At 35.4% G+C, this 25,091-nt stretch overlaps 2 protein-coding genes across 12 annotated transcripts in view; one reads left to right on the plus strand and one right to left on the minus strand.

The window, feature by feature from the left end:
- LOC125646040 (synaptic vesicle 2-related protein-like) overlaps positions 1 to 4,823 on the minus strand; it is a 31,534-nt gene extending 26,711 nt beyond the window's left edge. The window contains exon 1 of the mRNA XM_048872155.2: positions 4,217 to 4,823. Within this exon, the coding sequence (XP_048728112.1) occupies positions 4,217 to 4,706 (490 nt within the window). The 5' untranslated portion in view covers positions 4,707 to 4,823. The remainder of the gene's footprint in view (positions 1 to 4,216) is intronic.
- Positions 4,824 to 4,888: 65 nt separating this feature from the next.
- On the plus strand, positions 4,889 to 23,599 carry LOC125646045 (uncharacterized). Of its 11 annotated transcripts, none has more exons than XM_048872162.2 (4): positions 4,889 to 5,002; positions 12,309 to 12,477; positions 20,597 to 20,824; positions 22,923 to 23,599. In XM_048872162.2, exons 2-4 carry the CDS (start codon positions 12,327 to 12,329, stop codon positions 23,540 to 23,542), a joined length of 999 nt encoding a protein of 332 aa, XP_048728119.1. In that variant the 5' UTR covers positions 4,889 to 5,002; positions 12,309 to 12,326; the 3' UTR covers positions 23,543 to 23,599. The 11 variants fall into 11 exon arrangements, with proteins under 11 accessions (XP_048728119.1, XP_048728118.1, XP_048728122.1 ...); XM_048872161.2 differs by having other exon boundaries at positions 4,907 to 5,066; XM_048872165.2 differs by having other exon boundaries at positions 4,910 to 5,018.
- The last annotated feature ends 1,492 nt before the right edge of the window (positions 23,600 to 25,091 follow it).

The following is a 25,091-nucleotide window of genomic DNA, read 5'->3' on the forward strand; positions in this document are numbered from 1 at the left end:
CCAAAAGTATAAACTTGAAAAAATAAAATAGATCCCCAACACATCATGAGAATGCAGTGTGAATTTTATTTGGTTGACCGGTTTCAACCTTAGGGTGGTCGTCATCAGAATAAATAAATCATAATACATGAAATGAATTTACTAAAGTAAAAAATGTGGCTGACGTTGCTATAAACAAGATGTACTGTGAGCAATGCTCACTAAGAATACCCCCCGCTTACCCCAATCTCCCAAAGGGTGTTGTTAATAAGGTATAAATAAACTTCAGTATTATGATCCAAAAGGTATCTAGGAACACAGCATCTCCATGCAATAAAAAAAGCCATTAAAGAATTTAAATGGAAACCATATTGCTACTTCGATGTCCAGTGCGCGTGACCTTTGACCTTTTGACCCCAAAATTGATAGGGAACATCTTCATCCCATGGGTAGTCCATATGTATGATATGGTGACTGTAGGTGGAAAGGATAACGCTTTAGAGCCCGGAAACCATTTTGCTACTTCGATGTCCAGTGTGTGTGACCTTTGACCTTTTGACCCCAAAATTGATAGGGAACATCTTCATCCCATGGGTAGTCCATATATATGATATGGTGACGTTAGGTGGAAAGGATAATGCTTTAGAGCCCAGAAACCATTGCGTCTACAGACGGACAACCCGATTCCAGTATACCCCCCCCCCCCCCACAACTTGTTGCGGGGGGTATAACAATAACAGGCCTTATCGGTCACCTGAATACTAGTGAAAAAGTATCACTACTTCCACGGGCTATGAAATCTAGAAAAAATTTCCTGTTCTGAATTATCTAAGCTAAATTTTAATGTTCACCAACAGTATAAAACAAGATGTGTTAAATTCTCAAAACTTCACTGCCCTCAAAAGTGCATACACTGATGAAAGGCTTTAAATAATAGGTGTATTAACATTAAAACATCAAAATATAATACTAATTTGGACTCATCATAAAGTCACAACCCTGGGTTGTGAAATTCACCATTTTTTGTACATCCTTTTCTGCTATTCCTAAGTTATTTGCATTTAGATTTTATACAGTATCAGCAAACTTACACATAAATACTATATACTAAGTTTGGCCCCACCCTGGGGTCAAAACCCATACTGGCCAGGGGAAAATCAAATTTACAAGTTTGGTAAAAGATTACCTGCTCTATCCATTTAGTTTCAATATAGTATCAAAAGCACTAAAGAAAATGTTATTTAAGTGTTTTACACATAAACACTATATAACAAGTTTGGCCCCGTCCTGGGGTCAGAACCACTACCTCCGGGATCATGAAATTTACAACTGTGGTAGAGGCCTTCTTGCTCTATATCACTATGCATTTGGTTTTTCATACATGTGTGTGGTTCTCGAGAAGATTTTTGAAAATTGGTCATTTTGGGGTAGTTTTTTTCCTGCCCCTACGGCCCCAGGGGTGCAGGAATCCTGAAATTTACAATGTATGTTCCCTTCGTTCCAAATATGTTTCATACCAAATTTCAAAAAAGAATTGGAATGATAGTTATCAAGAAGAAGTTAAAAATATCTATTGTTCACACATTTAATAACTGACCATTTTTGCCCCACCCTGATACCAAAACCCCTACTCCTGGATCAATCAAATTTATAATTTTGGTAAAGGACTACCTGTTCTTTCTAAATATCTATTTACTTTCAATTTAGTATCAATAGCACTAAAGAAGAAGTCAATTAAGTGTTTTACACATAAACACTATATAACAAGTTTGGTCCCTCCCTGGGGTCAGAACCCCTACCCCGGGGATCATGAAATTTACAATTTTGGTAGAGCCTTCCTGCTCTACATCACTATCATGTATTTAGTTTTTCTTAGATGTGTGTAGTTCTTGAGAAGGATTTTTGAAAATTGGTTAATTTTGGGCAATTTTTGCCCCGCCTCTAGGGTCCCAGGGGTGCTGGAGTCCTGAAATTTACAATTTATGTCCCCCTTGTCCCAATGATACTCCATACCAAATTTGAAAAGAATTGGACTGGTAGTTATTAAGAAGAAGTTAAAAATATTCAATTGTTAATGCACAACGTACGACGACGGACAACAACCAATTGCAATAGGTGTAAAAAATGTGGAGATGTGTACATTATGCGGAGTTGCTTAATAACACAAATACATACAACATTATTAGTATGTAAACAATGTAAACCAACTAAGATACAAGTTCTTAAATAAAATGTTTGATAATCACTTGGTTAACAAAGAAGTGGCAGTTATATCTATTAGGAATTCGTCATCAATGAAAATTTAGTTTTGTTTCATATGATGGACAATAAAAGTTTTTCTATTGATAAATACAATATTAACAAATTTCCTATCTTTTTGTGTCTGTTCCAGGATTAGGAGTGCTAATTAAGCACTTAACTTGTGTGATCAAGACTCTACCACATCACTAGAAAAATTAGTCTAGATTTATTCTAGTGAGGTTGTAGAAATTCCCTATATCATAGAATAGAATAGTATTTATTACCAAATTATATACTGTCTGCTACACAAATACATTCATGTTCAGTTGGTACTGACGTGTAACTATTGCTGTCATCATCATGTAGTAAATTGATGGGTCATGTAGTAAATAAATTGATGGGTTGCCTGCAGATGTTTGCTAATTTTAATAACTTAAAAGTTCCATTGTAGGAGCCATAGTTTATCCTAGCACTATAATGATCTTCCAATGATGCAGAATGAATGTGCAGGACGATTTGCATGAGTGAATGTTTCACCAGTTTATTGTGAGAACAGATTGCTTTGAACCAGAACATGCACTCAACATTTTGAAGGAAATGTGTCTATAGCTGGATATGGAATGCTTCGATCTAGACCAAAAACAGAATGTTTCATGTTTGGTAGGGGAGTAGAGAGGTATTAATTGAATACAGTATATTGCCATATTTAGTGAACACATGGATTTTTTTTAAGAGTCTGTAGGGGGCCGAAATAAGGCCCCATTCCCAATGCTAAAAAGCAGGTATTTTCCCCAATTTTTGCTTTGAAATTCCCAAACAATGAAAACAAATCGAGGAGGATAGCCTAATTGTTTATAAATCTTCTTCAGATGCCTACAGATTACAATGTTTGCTTCAAAATTGAACCTAATTTTTTTGCCTCTGCTTATTTGAATGAGGTATTAAGCTTTGACCAAATTGAAAGTCAGAAGGGGTTCAATTATACCTGAATGCACTCTGGATTAGTTTTCACCCTACTTCTTTGGAGGGCTTGAAGCTAACTTTTCATGTCACCAGTCCAGCAGGACTGATGGGGTATAATTTCAACCAGTCCGCAGAAAATTTACCAGTCCAACAGAGTTTTCCAGAAATAATTAAACATATTTAATTTCGTTAATGTTATTAAAATGAAATTTAACTCAATATGTCTCAGACAATATTGTAACACTTAAACGTGGGATTTATATTTACGAATCAGATTCGTCTGATATCTACAGATCGAAGCATGTCAAATGCGTGTATAAAATTTCATAAGTATATGCTTTAGAAAATTATCCAGTCCCATCGGACTGACTAAAACAAATGTCAGTCAGTCCGCCAGACTTTTAACCAGTCACAGACTGACAGGTATATGTTAATTTCGAGCCCTGCTTTGTATGATTAACGTTTTCCCAATTTCAAGCATTTGCCCTTGAAATCAAAACCTTAAAAAAACCCTGGGACACCCAATACCAGTGATTTTTCTACATTTTTTTTACAAGGGTCCTGTGGCTTTCGAATTAGGAAAAATGGTCAACATTTCAGACAAATTGGGAAAATCAATTTTATCATAAATAAGTTTTAAAATCATATCAAACATAATATATTATCTTTATTTTACACATCTAATTTTCTTTAACCTTCTAAAATTTTCAACTATTCTATCCAAATCATCATTCCCATAACTCTTTGTAAAGTCTTATGTATATAATTCACATCGAATGTTTATTTTTTTAAAATACGTTTTTCTTTCATAATTTTATTATTGAGAAAAATGCAAGCTAAATTGGGAAAAAATTGGCAATTTTTAGGAGGGGAAAGGGCCGAAATTCAGACCAAAAATGGGCCTTAAAAAATCACAGAATACATAAGTGTTTAATGATATATATTATTACAATTATGTCATTAGATTGATGAACATTAGATGTAATTGTTAATAAACAAACAACATACTTGTAAGTACATGTATATAACATACCAAGTAGGTAAGCAAAGACAATTGATGAAACTGCCCCATTACCAATAGACACACAACTACGCAAGACAACAAGGACTAGGAATGATTGTGCAAATGCTGAGGCTATTCCAAACAGAGCGACAATGGAAACGGCAGCAGCGAATGGCCATTTTCTGCCATACTTGTCACTGATAATTCCAAACGTGCACTCCCCTACGATGCCTCCAATGCCACCCCCCAGGGGTAACAGGGGGAAAATGAACTTATCCAGGCTCCATTCTTTTTTTACTGGGTGACTCAGAAAAACGAACACCACTAATTCTGCACACACGGCGAAGTATGCCCCTCCAGTAGTGAGTAACATTCGAAGATGAAGACACCCAAATTTAGTGTTGGAAATAAAATCATCCAATTTAATATTTTTTTCTCCATTTTCATGGTGTGCCAATCTTTCCATTTCGGTATTCCTCTCCACATAGCAAGAATCATTATCAGCACTATTTTCTTTCATGGCTACTTCACCGTATTCATAATCATTACTGGTAGTGGTAATTTAGCACATGGTAGATTTCATCAGGGTAAATGATATGCATTCTCAGGCACTGGCAACAGTTTGTATTTATTAAACGTTTAAAAAACCATGATGTGCTACGTCTAAAAAACGTTTGCAGTAACGATAATTTTCATTTCCTTGTAAGTGAATTCTGTGACGTTGTTGTATGACCTCGATCACGAACTTGCTGCATGTTGGTAAACATCAACATAATATGGACCTCTAAAATGTTTTATGATACAACCGTTACGGAGGTTAGAGCCAGCTACAGTAATTGAGTAAACGAAAACACTAAACCCCATTGGTATATCACTATATGTAAGTTATGGTGGCATACTTCTGCCCCATAAACTGGTAAAAGCGAAGTTTAAGATAACACTGACTATATTCTCTTTAGTAGGTTGGGAACACTCCCCCCATAGCGAGATATTCTCGCTAAAACGCGATTATCCCTTTCTAGCGAGAGTAAATATATCCTGTACAACCGAGGAAAATTACCCTAGTTATTGGTCTGAATTAACTCTAAACTCTGCGTAATTTGAAGAAAAAAAATTGGTGAAGTATCTCTAGTTCGCCATTTTACTTGTTTACGATGTCGAATGTTAAGGAACAAGACGGCACAAAGACGAGGTCTAGTTCGGTCTCTAAAGCCAAAGCACAGAAGAAAGGTAATGAAAGTTGGAGATGTGAAGTATGTAGTAAAGACTTTAACAAAGGGAATGACAAGTTAATTCAATGCGAATATTGCCAGAAATACTACTGCATAGAATGTCTGAAAATCACCCACAAAGAATATATGAAGAATATGTTAGCTTCAGTAATCCAACTTTACATTGGTTTTGCCCATATTGTGAGGATAAGGTTATGAAAAATCTTAGATTTGACCATGAAATAGAAGCCCGATGCTCCGCTTTCTTCAAGCTCATAGAATCTCGAGTCTCGAAACTTGAAAAGGAGATAGATACCAAACCAAGTGTCAAACAAGTAGAATCTATGATTGAAAAGGTCATTACGAGCTCTGTTCAGACTGAGGGTAAAGATGCTATAGACAATGACATCGAGGAATCTTTGAACAGGAAAGTATCGGAGCTTAGAGACAGTGCCACAAGGGAAAGGAATATTATCATACATGGTATGAAAGAATCTAACTCAGAAGAAGCTGCTGATAGAAAGGAAGATGATATGGCAATCGTAACTGGGCTATTGAACTTTATTGAAGCAGACCCCGACAAAGTTATGAATGTTATAAGATATGGGGAAAAGCTAATAGAAAATAACTCTGGCGAACCAATTAAACCTAGACCAGTGAAGGTATCCCTAGAAGAAGCAAAGGACAGACAATATATTATGAGAAATATGTCGAAGTTGAAAGATGCGGACGACGATAGTGAGTATAAATGCCTGAGTGTAACTTACGATATGTCGAAGTCAGAAAGAGACATGAATAGAAAGAAGCTTAGTGAAGCTAAAGCTCTGAATGATAAAGACAAATCGGGGAAAGTCAAGTACATAGTAAGAGGCCCGCCGTGGGCCAGAAGGATCGTGAAAGTATGCATCTAAAAAGAGAAAGCTCTGAAAGTTGTAAACCAAATGGAGAAAGTAATGTAAATAGTTCGTTCAAAAGTTCTAGTTGTGGGAAGACAGATTTTAAATCACAAAGTTTATCGTGTATATACACAAATGCAGACAGTTTTTTAAACAAGATCGATGAGCTGAAAAAGAGGATTTTAAGTGAACCACTATCTGACATTATAGCAATTACTGAAGTGATGCCTAAAAACTTGCGATATACTCCGAGTAAAGCTGAATTTGAACTTACTTATTATGAACTTTTCCCTGGTAATTTTCCAGGAAATGCACGAAGAGGGATACTTGTTTACGGTAGAAAAGATCTCAATGCAGTGGAAATTGACATTGATAATAACTTTAAGGAAAGTGTATGGATTAAATTGAATCTTAAAGGGAATGATAAACTATTATTTGGTTGCATATACAAGAGTCCGTCAGCTGATGAGAGTATGCACAAGTCATTGTTTGAAGTGACTTGAAGTACACACACATTGTTATTACAGGAGACTTCAATTTTCCAAATATAAACTGGAATTCTTGGTCCTCCAACGATCGTTTAAGAGGTGAATTTCTAGAATGTTTAAGAGATAATTATCTCCAGCAAGTTGTTGACAAGAACACCAGATGTAGGATTGACCATGAGCCCTCACTGTTGGACTTGATAGTGGTTAATGATGCAAACAACATTACGAACATTGAGTATACGAATCCCTTAGGATCCAGTGATCACTGTGTATTGGAGTTCGAATACAAATGCTATTTCAGTTATGACTCGTCAAACGTTGAAAGGTTGAATTACTACAAGGGTGACTATGATGCACTTAGAAATGAATTAGATATTGACTGGGAAGCTGAGTTTAAGGACTTAGAAATGAATTAGATATTGACTGGGAAGCTGAGTTTAAGGACTTAGACACTATCAGTATGTTAGAGAGATTTATGAACAGACTAAACAAAGGAATAGAGAAAAGTAGACCAAGAAACTCAAAAGGAACTTATCCACTTAGTAAGGAAGCAATACATAGTACTAAAAGGAAGCATAGACTATGGGGAAAATATATGGAGGATAAAAGTAAAGAAAAGTACCGAGAGTATTGCAAAGCTAGAAATAAAGTTAAAAAACTTACCCGCAAGGAAAGGAAGGAGAAGGAAAAACAAGTAGCTGAATCAGCAAAGACAAACAGAAAGAACTTTTGGAAATTTGTAAACTCTAAAAGGAAGTCTAAAAGTGGAGTATCAGAATTACATGACAAACAAGTAGATGGAAATGTGTTTATAGCAAGTAGTGACCTTGACAAAGCAGAAATATTAGCAAACTTCTTGGTACGTCCACGTTTGGAATACGCAAGTAGCGTCTGGTCACCGTACAAGAAAAAAGACATTGAGGCAGTTGAAAATGTACAGAAAAGAGTGACAAAAATGTTACCCCAGATGAAAACTTAAATTATGAAGAGAGATTAAAAAGGTTAAAGTTGCCAACACTAAAATTTCGTCGTATGAGAGGGGACATGATTGAAACAATCAAGATACTAAATGGAATTTATGACAAGAGAGTAACATCAGGAATGTTTGAACTAAGCTATAATGATATAACTAGAGGAAATTCAATGAAAATAAAGAAACAAAGAAGTAGACTAGACCTCCGTAAATTCAGCTTCACAAACAGAGTTGTGGACATCTGGAACTCTTTACCCACAAATGTAATCACATCAAAGAAAGTGCATAAATTCGAAAATAGACTTGACAAATTCTGGGAGAACCAAGAAATGTTTTTTGATTACACAGCTGAATACAACTACACCGGAAGAACGATGGCACAAAAAAGATTAGAAGAAGAGCTGCATATAGAGGACCAAATGGACCTGCGTGCAGAAACCACCTAAGGTTAAACACCCGTGGAGTACAACGCTTCGTGTTTCACGTGAAAAGAAGAAAATGTGCTAGAATGTCTGTTACTTCTGCAAATATATTAATAAAAACAAAAACACTCACAATGTGTATTGGATTTCAGACTGCTTCTCTCTTACGCAGCAACTTTGATATGCAATTTCTTGACTGTGTTGTCAATTTCATAGAAACAATTCGCGTCATGTTGAGTATGTGTTGCACTTATTCAGCGTTGCATGGGATTTGCCATTATTTTCAATATTAAAAGATGCCAAATCACCTGTTTATGGTAATGTTTACTCTCAGAGTCTCTCGCTAAAGAGGAATAATCGCATTTTAGCGAGAATATCTCACTATAGGGAAAGTGTTCCCTACCTTTTAGAGAAGTTGAGATGCATAGCCTTCATCGACTTCTCGTCGCAAGCATTCATATTTTGATTCTGGAAAATGTGTAAATGCCGGATTTGGTGCCTGGATTTACGCAATAGACAACCAGGCACATCTGAGTCGAAACGTCGGTCGAAGTATAAACCGACTCCGGCATTTACACGTTTTCCAGAATCAAAATATGAATGCTTGCGACTAATGCAACTTATTTATGTTAACATGTAACTTACATTATTTATTTATGTTAATATGCAACTTATTTATTCGAAATCAATGCATGCTGACTTTAAAAAAAGTTGCATAGCAATATTCAAATAAGTTGCAGTGAGGTCGCCTATATAAAATCATCTCCATTACCGGTCTGAATCAACAGGTTGAAAACACTTCCCCTACAGCGAGATATTCTCGCGAAAATGCGATTATCCCTCTCTAGCGAGAGTAAATATATCCTGTACAATCGGAAAAAAACCACTCGTGGAGTACATCTCTTTGTGTTTCAGGTGAAAAGAAGAAAAAGTGCCAAAATATTTGATACTTCTGCAAATTAATATATCAATCAAGACAAAAGCACTTGCGATGTGCATCGAATTTAAGACTCCCACCCTCTTATGCAGCAACGTTGATATGAAAGTTCTTGACTGTGTTGTCAATTTTATAGAAACAATTTGAATCATGTTGAGTGTGTGTCTCACTTATTCAGTATTGCACAGAGTTTGCCATTATTTTCAAAAAAGACACCAAAACACCTGTTTATGGTAATGTTTCCTTCTCGCTAAAGAGGGATAGCCGCATTTTAGCGAGAATATCTCGCTATAGGGGAAGTGTTCCCAACCTGATTAATTTGAAGCATTAGTTCTATATTTTCCTGATTCAAAGTCCAATATGTAGTAATATGTCTTACGGCGTGACCATTTTTGAGGGCGAAGCAAAACCTATTAGCATTAGAATCTATATCAATAACAAGACAAAAGTATCCCAAGTTAGCACTTAACGTGTAAGGACAGAGTTCTATCAAAGCATCCTAACTTTTTAATCCACCTATTCATTGAATGCGGGAAACATAAAGCAATTGATGTAAACAGTGCATTGTGACGTCATATTCAGCGTCTGTGTTAAGCAAATTCACAAACACAGAAGACCATACCTGTACAATCGTGTTAATCGAGGAGTGATTTACCGTGATTATGATTAAGAAAATAAGATTTACATGTTTTTACGGATTTTATGTAACATCTCAGAACGACGTGAACTTGGATACATGAGATTCAAAATAGAGAAATATATGTCCACATACCTGTATTAGAATCGATGCCATTTGGATAAAAATTTTCAAGTTCTATATTAGGTATATTTAATTTTTCATTAGTAGTTTTCTATTTTTTCCTTATAAACATGTATATACGTGTTACCTTTAGGGAGAGCTCTGCTCACACAGACCAAATGACCCTGAGAGGGCTTTGCCCTTTGTAAAGTATCCTGTCTTAAAGAGTTATCAATTATCATTAAAAAATTATTTTCAACTTGTTCATTGCCATAATTTCACGTAAAACAACATCAAGCATTGTCATGACGTAGATTAGAAACACTGTGTGAAGCAGACAATATATCAATTTAAATAAGTTGCATTTCAATATAAATAAGTTGCATGTCGATATAAATAAGTTGCATGTCAACATAATAAATCGCATAGAGAATTTCCTTGACTTAGGATGACCCCATTTCTTTTCTGGTCTCTGACTTGATTTATAGATTGTATCTAGCAATGAAATATGTTGACGGTGCTACCATTAGAGCGAGTGCAGCTACATGTATGTACATATTTTGTAACGCTATCTATTTGCCAAATGCTCAGTTCATGAATGAAATTAGGCAGCAGAAACTGCCCATTTTAGTTTTCTCCCAGGGTGTTATATTAAATCATTAAAACATATCATACATGGATGTGATTAAAATATTTATAAACATATACATTTTTTTACTGTTGCCTTCACTGTGACTTGCTTAATCTTTGACACACGAAATGTTCTGAACTGTATGCTCTCGAATGCCTCTGCTTTCCTTATTTCTACTCTCAATCTTTCCAAGTCACTAATTGTGTGATAAAAATGCCCATGTCTTGTTTCAAACCTTTCAAGTTTGTAAAACTGTTTGTAAAGGTACTGCCTTTGAACATAAAACGCATTTCAAGATAATGATAATTTTAAATAAATTGATAAATTCAACACTGTTGCACATACATGCTTGCCCCCTCCCCCCTCTGCACCCCTCCATGCGCACCTACCTAATTTTTTAAAAAAGAAATTCATATAACAATCCCTTTGTAGCAATGGCATGTTTAAGAACAGAAAATTAGAACAATATTTATAAAATTGTACATAATCCTAGTTATAACAGTGATGAAATATTTCAGCATTTGCATATAATTATTGAATAAATTGCAACATATTTGAGCCCCTCTCCACTGTTGTTGTAAGAATATATTAAGATTTATTCACATAGCAGTGATTTTTTTAGGCCCATTTTGGGTTCGAATTTTGGCCCTTTCCCCTCCTAAAAATTGCCAATTTTTCCCCAATTTAGCTTGCATTTTCCCCAATAATAGATTAATGAACGAAAAACATTTGAAAAAAATAAACATTTGATGTGAATTATATACATGTATGTACATAAGACTTAACAAAGTGTTATGGGAATGATGATTTGGATAGAATAGTTGAAAATTTTAAAAGGTTAAAGAAAATTAGATGTGTAAAATAAAGATAATATAATGTTTGATATGATTTTAAAACTTATATACGATAAAATTGATTTTTCCTAATTTGACTGAAATGTCGACAGTTTTTCCCAATTTGAAAGCCACAGGACCCTTGTTAAAACTGTAGAAAAATCACTGCATAGGTAGAATTAATAAATGATTTTTCAGTTGTAAATAGAATGTGGCATGGTTGGTTATTGGGGTGGTGATTGTGGGGTGTGTCATCGTGGTTTGCATAAACATTTCGCTTAATGGTGCACTGAATTTTCGAGCTAGGAGATCACAAGATTAGGATGATAATCGATGTAAGTTTACAATCATAGTCCAAGGTGTGACTTTGTGAAATCTCCACCATTTTTGACAAGGGACTTCTGGGATTGGTGTCAAAAGACTTTTCATGTTTAGATTTAGCTCGGATTATTTGGCGCGCTTTAGTAATTGGAGCTCGCAGTACGAACCAGTGCTGTACGCTGGCTCACTGTCCTTGCTATTACATCAATTTTTATGAAATAAGTCTCGAGTACAAAATGGATGAAACCTATAGCTTATTTGATCCAAAGGTTATCAAAAATAAAAACAAGAAAACTAATACAAAAACATTAAACATTTCAGCACATTCACTTTTTAATATGCTTTGTAGTATCACTCAGGATAAGCACATACATGTATATTACAATTATTGTTTTATCATACTTTATGACAGATATCTCAAAGTTTTTATTTGATTTTTGTTGGGAGTGGGAATAAAAATCCTTTTTTCAAATTTTTCAATAATCGAAAATATCAAATTGGTGGATCTGTAAACCAACAAATTAAAAATTGTTGCCTTTCATCCGGTTATTGCAGATTGAGCTGCAGTGAAAAGAGCAAAAGATAAAACTAGAGTGAAAAGAAAGCTGTATACTGCATAGTATTCATTGTTTCAATGAATCAGTATAACACAATTTTCCTCTTTATTTTAGGCTCCGTAAGTTGAAAGAATGGCTGGGACTGCTAACAGAGCTATATATGTGTATAAAGGATTAGGAGCTCTAGAGAAAAACAACACAGTCTTGATGTCACAGTTAAAGCGCTATGTAAATCTCCATATTCATTCTATTCAGTTTATATCTCCAGAAGAAACTATAAAAGGTGAGTCGGGTCTTTTTTCTTTTAAATGAATGAGGTTTTCGTAATTGATATGATAACATCTGTATTATCCATGTATAATCCTTGATTAACAAATCTTTTAATCATAACTTTAGTACCTTATTTGTGTGACCATGATGTGAAAAGGCATTCTTTCATCAGAGGGCAGAGGGCATGTTGCGCAAGCTTCACTTGCACCTCTATCAACGCTTGGAATCATGTGACAATATAATCACATGATACAAACAGTCATTTATTACCCAAAAAACAACAGAAAGAATCTTGAATTTCATCTTTATTAATCTAATACTTAAAATTTTGCCTTTAGGGCTCATGCAGCTAGGTAATATATACACAGTATTTATCAGCAGCACCGAAAAAAGAAGACTCAAGTTATGACTGAGACAAGATAGAAATTACTCTGTGGAATTGGATAAACTACAGGCTGAGAGCAAGTGAAACTTGCCTATATGAAACATGCTCACTAGCACCTGATACATGAAGGCTGAGGGCAAGGAATGCTTGCTAATATGAGCTATGTCCACTAGCATGAAACATGCTCACTAGCACCTGATACATGAAGGCTGAGGGCAAGGAATGCTTGCCAATATGAGCTATGTTCACTAGCATGAAACATGCTCACTAGCACCTGATACATGAAGGCTGAGGGCAAGGAATGCTTGCCAATATGAGCTATGTCCACTAGCATGAAACATGCTCACTAGCACCTGATACATGAAGGCTGAGGGCAAGGAATGCTTGCCTATATGAGCTATGTTCACTAGCATGAAACATGCTCACTAGCACCTGATACATGAAGGTTGAAGACAAGGAATGCTTGCCTATATGACCTATGTCCACTAGCACCTGTGTAAGGAGCAGAGTATCCTACCTGAGTAGAGCAATGCTTGCCCAGGATGCGATTGATAATTATCATAACAGGAGTACTCTGAAAGGATACTGAATGATAAATGTACATTATCCCATGCTTGGGAGAAGTCAAATGGTAAACATACCATGAAGTAATATGCCAAATATGCAGGTGAGTAACAGCTGTATAAGCCCCAAGTATATATTGATATATAGTGTTGCAAAGAAGTTCATTTGCTTGAGGTACTATATGCTTCCGAAACTACCGTTACTATGCAGTTTACAGGTACTGACAGATAGGAACACAAAACACTATTTCACATACACTAGAGAGTCCATCTACGTTACTTGTTAGAATTATATCTATGGAAATAATTCAGGAATCTACTAGACTAAACAATGGTTACAATTCTATGTTCTACAAATGATATTTACATTTTGTTAAGGGTAGTATGAGTAGCCAAACTACATTGAGCATCTTTAACCACATCCTCTGAAGTTCGGATATATCGTCTATAACGGTCAGATGACCACCTTCCCAAAGTTTTTATTAAGTGATCTTCCATTCTTGCTGATGCTGCTGATGTTGCACCCCTATTCTAAGGGAATGTCCATTATATTTGCTAGAATCATATCCAATTCTTTCAAGAATGTTTTTCAAATACATGTATGTCCTAGTTACTGGCAAATTACAGTTTGTAACAAAAAATGGCTGTTTGGGCAATGCATTCGAAAAATTCCTAATTTGCATGTACAGGCACAATGACTTAACAGGACAAATATTAGTTTCATTCATATATAATACAACTGTAGTACCTTTGTGAAAACGATCTGTTTTTGATCATTTTAGAAATATTCTTACACAACTTTTCTCTACCAAAATGTCTCCACAAGTCAAATGGTATTCAGGGTCAAAATAATTCTGAATTGTCAATTCTCCACATCTAAAAAACCCATAAAAAGCTGTGACATACATTGCTTCTAATAAAACATTTGTGTGTTTGTCAAAAGCACCTCTTCTTAAAGCTAAACACATGCTTTCTAATATTGGATATGTGATTGGCAATTTTGTTTTTGATGTACAAGTATCTGATTGAACTTTTCTAATGCCATTCAAAATCATGCTTAATCGATCCATAGATTGACATTTTGATTTAAATGGGTTAGGTATTCCCTTTTCTATGTATGCAAATCTTATGCCACATAAATACAATCTTATAGTGGAGTATTTTAGAGATAAGTGTTTTGACAATGTGCTACAAAGTAAATCAAAATATCCTGAGAAATTGGAGGAAAACTGTCATCAAATTGAACATTATATAGTGCTAAAAAAATGTTTGTAGGCATTAAAACCTTGCTGATATACATGTCTTGTATTGGAAGTTATTGCGTTTTGCCACAAATTGTCTACTACTTGCTGAAGTTCCACATTACAAGTGAGATTGGTGGAACTGGAGTTGCCTTTTCCTCTGCCTGTGGCGCGGCTGCTCGGAATCGCTTCAACTGTAATCGAGAAAGAGAGTCAGCAATTATATTGTTTTTCCCAGGCACATGTTCACTGTATATATCAAAATTATGTAGTGCAGCTCTATAACACAAGGTTCTCATCAAACTAGAAATGGGCAGGTCTGAGGACCTTCTTTTGTTGATAATTTCTACCACTGCAGCATTGTCACAATGAAATAAAATTCTTTTCTTTGACCACATTTTCCCCCATAATATGGCAGAAATGAGAATTGGGTATAGCTCTCGAAAAGCTATCGAAATGGGCTGTTTCAACACTGTGGATAACTCCTGCGGCCAGGACTCGGAAAACCATCTGCCTTGAAAGTAACCTCCAAATCCCAATGATGAAGAAGCATCTGTGTAGAGTTCCATATCTGCATTACTTGTTAGGGTAGTTTCATAGAAGACTGAAACACTATTCCATTTCTCCAAGAAAACTAACCACATGTGCAGATCTTTACTCTGTTTCGAGAACTTGACATAATGCTGTAACTTTTCTTCCGTTGTGGATAATGCTATGAGGTCAGAGGTAAAGGCTCTACCTGGTCTTATAACTTTGGCTGCAAAGTTGAAATGGCCAAATAACTTTAGTAATTGCCTTTTTGTTACTGCTGACTTTTTCAAGAAGTCTGTGATAAAGGTTCTTATTCTTTCGAGCTTTTCAAGGGGAAGTCTGGCCTCCATTCTTTCTGTATCCAAGATGATTCCCAAATATTCCAAGCAATTTGTTGGTCCTTCTGTCTTCTTTAATGAAAGGGGAATATTAAGCCTTTTGAATAGTGTCCAAATTATTGCCATGGTCCTTTCACCAATATATCCAGGATTGTCTATAGTCAAAAAGTCATCTAATAAATGGAATATATTGGAAATTCCATAATTGTTGTGAGCAATCCATACTATTGCTTTTGACAAATGGTCAAAAATCTTTGGTGAACTTCTGCTGCCAAATGGTAAGCGGACAAAATAATAATATTTATTTCGCCATTTAACACATAATAAATGCCATTGGTCTGGTGTCACTGGAATGAGTTTGAAGGCATCACTTATATCAGTTTTACAAAGAATTGCGTTTCTTCCAAACTCTTTGATCTTCTTGATGGCATCGTTGATTTTTACATACTTAAGCGAACACTTTTCTCTATCTATCAAGTCATTAACACTGTCCACATCTTCCTTTTGATGAGGAGAAGATAAGTCCAAGATCAACCGCTTTTTTCCAGAGTATTTGCCTGTTGCCAGACCCAGTGGACTTACTCTGTATGTTGGGAATTCTAAGCTGTCAAAAGGACCTTCGACAAAACCTTTTGTACTTCTTTGGTTAAAAGTTCATCCACTGTTGTTGGATCCTCTGTTGCAGATTTAAATTTTTACATTCAAAGGAGTTATCCATATGGAAATCATCACCGAAAAATATGTCAAATCCCAACTGTAGACCATGATTTAAGTAATTTACAAATTGTCTGGATGGATGGTTTTGTAATTCATATTTAAGTCTTTCAATATTGATGGGAGTAGTTGCTTTGGACTGGTTTTTTAAAGGTAGTCACATACTTTGTTTCTGTTTCTTGGGTTTGCTGGTCTCAGATGTTGCCGATTTTTCTGTCTCTTGCCTTGGACATTTGTTTTTTCCATGACCAGAAGAGAAACAAGTTGCACACACATGGGCTCTTTTACAGTATGGTAATGCACATCTATTATAATTAAAATTGTTACATACAGGTTGGCCATCTACATAGGTAATTTGTCTGTCATAACGATCTTTATGACTTTGATTTCTGGAATTCTTCGCCATTTTGTCTTTGTGCTCTTCTGTTCTTGCCTCTATGCACATATCTGCAGGATTCGCATTTGCTTACTTCAGTACCTGATACTACTCGTTTTAGAAGTTTGTCATCTCCTTTGCTCCAGTTAATGAGCATTCCGTGCTGCTTTAGTGCTATTGCACACTTTGCTGAAAAAAGTTTGTGGTACTCAAAAAAAATTTGAGGGCCACACATTGTGCACTTCAATGATATGGGCCAGGTATCCGTCTAGTTCCTCCTGTCTCCAGGGGTAGGCATTTGGTCCACACATAATGCGCTTATAGCACCCAAATGCAGTTACAAATTCGCTAATGCTGAGATTCCTTGAAAGACGTTTGTCTTGTTTGTCCGTCTTGTCACTTGGTAATTGCATTTCGTAAGCAGGTATTAGTAGCGCACACAAATTGATGTCGTCACCTCTTAAAATCTTTTTTCTGATTTCAGGATTTACTAGGTCTATGTGCTCTATGTCTTTTGATGAGACTCCTGCATTAATTGTATTTTGCGTACCTGTGTTTTGAGCATGGCTATCCGGATACAAAGTTGTCGTTGCACCAATTCCCATATTATTCACAAATTTTCTCAGCGGGTTCTCTTCTGAATTCTTATCTTTCTCTAGCAGTGTGTTTACAGTTTGTTGGAGAGCAGTGCAGAACTTTGCCATCAACTGTAATGTCGATAAAAGCTCTCGATTGTCGCTGTCGGCATTGTTGTTGACATTGTGCACGCTACTTCCGCCCAGAAGTGGTGGTTCTCCAGAGATATTAGATGGCACGACATCACATCCGCCCAAGTCTCAAGCATCTTCCCGAGAAATTTGCTGAGGGTCTGTCACATGATTAGGATTTTTGTTGACATTTTCCTGATACAACTGTCGTAATGCCGTATCACTGAAAGTTTTAGGCACCAAAATTCCCAGATCTTGTAATTTATCTCTGAGTTCTGCCACTGTCCAATTCAGCGGATTCGTCATATCTAACGTTGAGCCTTGTCCACTCGTCCTGTTTTGTTCTGAATTGTCTGCACTACGATGAGAACGAACATCATCACCTCTCAGTGTGTATCTTCTTGCACCTCGCGGCATAGTGTTATGACGATTGTTTCTCCAAGAAACTTAAATATTTAGGCTTAAATACCAACTAAAAGTCAAATGTAGTTTATCAAAGGTAAAACATCATGGTCATCGTATCAGATTTCATACATGTATATCTACTATCCTCACACTAGGAATCCAGTCACCACATTAAATTCACATTTGTATGCAATCCAGTATCAATTAAACAAAGTCCCATATAAGTCCAATAAACGAAAGTTAAACAGTGTAAGAAAAATAAGTTTAAAATATGAAAATAAACACTGTATATAAACACAACTGCTGAAACATCCAAGATTGTAAACTGATCTTATTGGTCAGTAACATCACGTGATTCTATATAGGGTGGGGGGGGGGGGGGGGGGGGGGGGGGGTCCCTGTGGGATATTCAATATCTTATTAGGTACTCAACTTATCTGGGAAATTACGAAAGAAGTTGTGTTTTGGGAATAAACTCTGATTATTAACATAATCAATATTTATTGTTTCTTTTCTCTTTAAAAGTTCTGGCAACAGGTGATACATCAGGCTCTTTTCATGGCCCAATGGCACTTTGATAAGTACATTTTTACCATTTAGCTGTTTATCTCTTATTTCACAAGTTTTATCGTATTTTATACAGCCTTTCTTGCTCTTGATTCCATCTTCACCATGTGTATATCCTACATTCATACGCATATTACGTAGTACATGTAGTTCCAAATTTAGGATCAGAAAACAGTGATTTTAAACAATTTACAATAAGCATCAATATACTTGCACGAAAAGCATTTCATAAGATGATCAAATATTTAGTTCAAAACATAAATGTTAGATATTAGAAACTTTTACAAGATTTCTGTAAATTAACTGTTGACAGAGGTATAGTGGGAGTAGCACATGGAACTCTGGGTAGAGAATGGTGAAAAGGATCTTATATTTTGGGTTCAAAATCCCCCCCCAAAATAATTATCATCTAATAAAGCTGGCAATGTCGACAAGCAATGAATGTCAAAGAGAACTTTAGTAAGAGAAATAGACACACATGTACTAAATGTCCTACATGTTTTAAGGAGGCAATACTACATCGTCATAATGGCTGATTCCCTTTTGAAACCTATTGAATGAAAATATAGATATCAGCTATATTTGAAACCTCAAAGGAAAATTGATGGAAAATAAATATAAATTAACCAATGGAATTATATATTATATTTGTTGTAAAGCTGAGAATTCAATCATACAAGTAGTATTATTTGTGGTAATGTTAGCTTACATGGCCTTCCTCTAGCTCTGACTAGTGGATTAATGCTTTACTGGACTGTTGTGCCAGATCCTCAACAGAGGCACAGATTTGACTCCATTACATTTTTGCCTTAGATATATATACATGTATATATATACAAATTGTAATGATAGCCATTTCCTCATGAACATGTAACCGCCGCAGTGGTCTAGAGGTATAGCGTTTGCCCGGCATATGGGAAGTCAGGGTTTGAATTTCAGCCGTGACAGACATAAGACGTTAAAACAGGTAGTGACAGTTCAATTGCCAAACGTTCGGCATCAGGTGTGAATGTCACGGGTCCACAGAGATAACTTCAAAAACGGATGTCCCGTGTCACAGTAGGTGTGACACACTAAAGAACCCTAACTGCTCAATATCCGTAAGCGTCGAGCATAGGCCTAAATTTGAAGCCCCTCGTGAGTATTGGTGATGTCTCCATGTGAGTGAAAAATTCTTGAGAGGGACGTTAAACAAGATACAATCAATGAATCATGAACATGCTGCAGTTGTAAACTATGTATAAATACTAGATAGATATAGTACATCTATTTTAACAGATGGACAACAGAAATGAGGGTGTGAACTACAGTGCTTAATGAAAGCAGACTTTTCATGGAGTACGCTGGCGTGAAGTGTCACAGTTCATACCTTCATGTATTTTTAGAAATGATATTTATTTCTTGGGTGACTTGTCCAACAGACAAATAGGTATATACATGTGTGTATATATATATATATATATAAAGCACAAACAAACAATTATAACACCCAACCTTACATTTACCCCTAGGATCTAAACGATACATGTGATAATCAATTAATTAATTACTATATAAAGCACTAAATAATCACAACTAGGTACTGAAAATTTTCGCCCCAGCCCGGGGTCGAACCAGCGACGTATATTTGTTCATGTTGATTCCTGGTTCATGAAAAATGCTTCTGTCAAACCACAAACCATTTGTTGTACTTGTGAACTATCTGACAATGTTAGTGTGAAGAATTTGGTTATTTGATGAATAACATGGACACAACTTGAACTGAAAATCTTCAAATTTTGTTTTTCCATATTTATTGTTTGCAATGCTTAAATACAGTATTTCTAATGGTCAACCAAAATTTTAATATCAATTGTTGGGTTATAAATGAGATACAGCACTTGCAATTTTTTGTTATGTAAACAAGGCCCATGCCATGTTTTTATTTACTTATAGATTGTTTAATAGAAAATAACATGTTTCAAACAAAATGAGATATGCCAAACACTAGAAACTGTTTAATTGTGTTCAGAATTAACTTGTGAATTTGAAAAAAAATCTGCTTTAAACGAAACATTTACTTGTATATCTAACCTATGTAAACAGAAGTGTGGCACCAGCCTGTTTACATAATAAAGAATTGTGAACTCTGTATCACCCATGTATCTTGACAACTGACATTAACAAATTTTTGCTGACCAATAGAAATACATGTACTTTACTTAAGTATTCTAAGCATTAAAAATGGAAAAATAAAATTTTAAAATTTTCAGCTCAAATCGTGTCCATGCCCCTTTAATGTGAAGAATTTGGTTCTTTATGACAGGTGCGTGGCGAGATTCAGCAGCTCTGTATGTTATTGGGGGTGGATATGACCTTGGACTCATCAAAGCTCTGGGACCAGAAGGTATGAACAAGATTCAAGAGTTTGTACAGAGAGGAGGCTCATACTTGGGGATATGCTCAGGGGCATATTTTGCCTGCAGCTATATTGAGTTTGACAAAGGCGGACCCCTGGAAGTCTGTGGAGATAGGCATCTGAAATTCTACCCAGGTATAGTACTTAATACTGCATAGTGCTATTTACTTTTAATACAATTTATAAGTTTAAATCAGTTCCTTGTGTTGGCATTGTGGAAATAATGGTGTCGGTGTGTAGTGTATTCAATGGATTCGTGTAATAAACACTGTAACTTTTATAAAATTAAATGTTTATGATTAAACATCAATTATAGTGTATTTATGCCCTTTTCACAAAATCTGATTTTTATGTTGACACTTTTGACTTTTCTAGAATTACATGTATTTGTACTTATGAAAAAAATATAGACATGAGTCAAAATGCCATCTGAATTAATTCACATTTTTAATGAAAGATAGAATTATATTGAGTATGAAATTGGTTATGAAATACAGATCATGACCCTAATAAGTAACATGTGATATATATTTATGTCTCTCCTCTTTTCCGTCAGTCTGTCTGTCACAAAATCTTGTGAACGCTTCTCCTCCTATATGGCTTATTGGATAGACTTGAAACTTTGTACAATGCTTCATTACCATTTGTAGATGTGCATATTGTCAGGACAGGAGGATCCAAATATTTTCCTAAAAGTTATAGTGGATCTAAGAGGGATGGAGGATGTGAAATAGCTTGTGAACACTTCTCCTCCTGTATGGCTTATTGGATAGATATGAAACTTTGTACAATGCTTCATTGGCATTTGTAGATGTGCATATTGTCGGGACAGGAGGATCCAATTATTTTTCTAAAAGTTATGGTGGATCTAAGGGGTGGAGGGTGTAAAATAGTTTGTGAACACTTCTCCAATGTGACTTATTCACATTGTCTATGTTCCTGCTCATGCTTTCTCCTCCATACCATGCAATACATTGAAGGGAGGAGGTTTAATTTTGAGTACTTCCAATTTGGGGAGCTGGGGAGACATTTATTTTTCTTAAAAACAATCTCTAGTTTCAGAGGATTTTGTTGGCTCCAAAAAATCAGTCTCACAATTCATCATGATCGATTATATATCAGCATGTTAAGGTGGGTTTTGGGGTTTAGGTAGCATTTTTTTGTTTGGAATCAATAAATTAACATTCAGAGTAATGAAAAAAGGCAAAGCAGTTAAGGATTTCTATATTCATTTTCATTACAGACACTACTGAAGTCGTGTACCCCTATGTAGATTTTTATGAAATTCATTGGAAACAGTTATTTGTTGTTATTTTAAAATAAAAACAACAAAATATTTTTTGAATTGTATTTATTTATTGGGAAACATGTCAATAACTAAAACACATGTCATTTTCAATATGTTCATCAAGTTTTAGAATGATATGTGCAAAATTATTGAATTAGCGTTATTCTCTAAAATGTTAAAAAACAAACAAATGTGGACGCATTTTCCTTATTGCATGGTTTACATATCATTTTTTCTGTTTATATTAGTAGATGTACATCTTTTATAGTTATTTATGGTGTGACATTAAATCCATACCTTTCCTTAATAATTTCAAATCTATAGCTTCCAGAGTATGTATACCCCCATAAAAAAACGAAGTCTGGCACCATACAGTTGAGCTATTCAAAATCACTCAGGATTAAAATTTTATGTAATTTCATGAAAAGACACAGATAATGATTCCTTATCACCTTGGTAAAATGTTTGTCAAAAATAAAGGAAATCTATCGCCAATCTAATTAAAATTAGATCTTTGATCCGCTCATGCAATCGCTACACTTTGTGTAGCGATTGCATGAGCGGATCAAAGATCTAATTAAAATTAGATCTTTGATCCGCTCATGCAATCGCTACACTTTGTGTAGGGATTGCATGAGCGGATCAAAGATCTAATTTTAATTAGATTGATCTATCGCATAATGAACTTGATTAATAATTTAATGAAAACAGAGTTATTGTCCTTGGATTCAATATTTTGAAACATATCACTGACTTTTCAAATATAACTAAGACTTTTGAAATATTTTATGGCTAACAAGATTTTTTTTACAATAACTATAGAAAAAGGCTCCAACAAAATTTATGTTCCTGTCATTAAATCATTGACTTTGCAAAATCTTATGACGTCACAGGAGTGTGGAACTACGTTAACATAAAGATGTCTTAATTATTTTTGTTTTCCAGGAGGAAAAATTGGGCCTGTATATGGACCTTACAAGTACAACTCGGACTTTGGATCTAGATCAGTAACTTTATCTTGCCACATTCCTCAACCAATCATATTGACTGACAAAGTCACATGTCCCGATACACAGAACAGAGTTGAGATGGGACAATTTGATATGTTTGTCAATGGTGGAGGGTTCTTTCATCCTCACCCAAAGGGGAGTTTTGAGACCATAAAAATCAGGGATGGATATCACAAAGATAACAGTGAAACTCAGGAGCAGACATACTTCATGGAACTGGCCAGATCTGATACATTAATTCACTCAGTTAATTCAAGTCAGGAAAATCAACAGAGGAATACCTCTAATTTATCCCACGAGGAACACGGTGTACAAGTTTTGTGTTCTTTCTCTGGAATTAAAGGGGCACCTGCTGCCATTGTGAAGTGTTGTGTTGGAGAAGGACAAGCCATTCTTAGTTCTGTACATATTGAATATGACAGCCAATGTTTAGACTCTGATGATGTGCATTTAAAACCAGTCATTGAATGTATGAAAAATTTTGACATGGAACAAAGTGTAATGTTCAGGTATATGTTAAAATCTTTAGGTATAAGTATCAATTTAGAAACTTAGTTGATAGACATAGGATGATAATATAATTATGTGAATTAAAAGTCTTATTTAAATATATTTGTACTTGTAATTATTAGTGATGAAACGATTGTCACCGACAATCGATTGTCGATCGTTTTTGGCTCTTCGATTCCGATGATCGATTCTATTTTTCATAATTGATTGTCACTTGTACGCTAATTGATATCTAATCAGAGATTCATCTGACTGTTTATCCCCCTTTTATATCGAGACATGTGCGGGGGAGAGTCGGAGTGAACTCCACATTGAAAAGTGGGAATTCGGTGACACCAGCTAGTGTGTATGCTGCACATATCCATAAAACTAAATAGAAATAACCCCAAAAACAATAAACATTTATTAACTACATGTGAATACCAATTATATCGATCATTGATCGAAACAGTTCTTCTGATTATGACCGATTATGAAATTTTTCCGATTTTTCAACACTAATAATTATATTCATGTACATGTAACATGAGGGTTCTACAAACCCAATCTGATTAAATCACGTCCTTTGTTCCGCTCATGTAGATCGCTACCTTAATGTAGTGATCTATGTGAGCGGATCAAAGGATTTCATTTTAATCAGATTGGGCATCTCTGTGTCAGATCATAAGACAGTATTTTAAGGCCACAGGTTGCCCATAGTAATCTGTCTGTCCATCTGTCAGCTTTTTTTATGGCACATGATAACTTTAGTTTCCTTTGAAAGATTTTCATAAATTTTATACATAATACTTTGATTAGACAGAGAAAGACCCCTTTTGATTTTCAAATTTTTCAGCTTTGTTGTTGTGGAGTTATGGAATTTAGAATTTTTAGGTCACCTGAGTAAACTCCGGGAGTGGAAGAAATCATTGCTTCTTTTATTGTTTAGTACATTTTTCTAAACAAGATACCATGATTTACCTTAAATTTGAAAACTGTCTGGCACCCCCCCCCCCCTTAAATCCGCCACTGAATTTGTGATACTTCACCTATAGCTGGTGATGTCAATTTGAGTGAAAAAAAAATCTGGGAAGGGACCTATCACAAACAATTTTCAGGAATCAGTTTTTGTGACAGGTTCTATTCCTTCAGTAGAAGTGCAATGTTCTAGAAGTGCTTAATTTGCCATGTTCTAGCCCATTTTTCAACCCACTGCAATAATCAGTATTATACCCTGTGCATAAAAATATTTGTCTTCATTTGATTAAGAAAAACTGTTGTCATTCGGCCCCACTGTAATGCAACAGTTAAAGAGGGGGGGGGGGGGGGGGGGGGGGGGCTAAAAACTGAAGGGATTGAGAAATTCTCTATGGACGTTAAAACTAACCTACACTAAGTGTAACATACATTGTTGTCGCTGAATAAAAGATACGGGTACAATATTGAGAGACATATAATGTAAATTTTGCAGATGGATGGTTTCTGGACTAGAAAAAGCCAGTTTGATTTAGATAGAACTCTAAGGATGAATAAAACATCAATATAATGGAAGACTTCCTTTTCAACCAGAATATTTTTTACAGGGGTGGGGTTATGACCCAAGTTAGTACCTTTT

The sequence above is a fragment of the Ostrea edulis genome, chromosome 6 (assembly GCF_947568905.1).
Source record: "Ostrea edulis chromosome 6, xbOstEdul1.1, whole genome shotgun sequence".
In the NCBI taxonomy this organism is placed as follows: Eukaryota; Metazoa; Mollusca; class Bivalvia; order Ostreida; family Ostreidae; genus Ostrea; species Ostrea edulis.

Bases quoted from the DNA above. Each gene is read 5' to 3' on its own strand.
- LOC125646045 (XM_048872162.2), top strand. From the start codon at position 12,327: ATGGCTGGGACTGCTAACAGAGCTATATATGTGTATAAAGGATTAGGA. The intron at 12,478-20,596 runs GTGAGTCGGGTC...TCTTTATGACAG, and splicing joins TCCAGAAGAAACTATAAAAG to GTGCGTGGCGAGATTCAGCA. The intron at 20,825-22,922 runs GTATAGTACTTA...TTTGTTTTCCAG, and splicing joins GCATCTGAAATTCTACCCAG to GAGGAAAAATTGGGCCTGTA.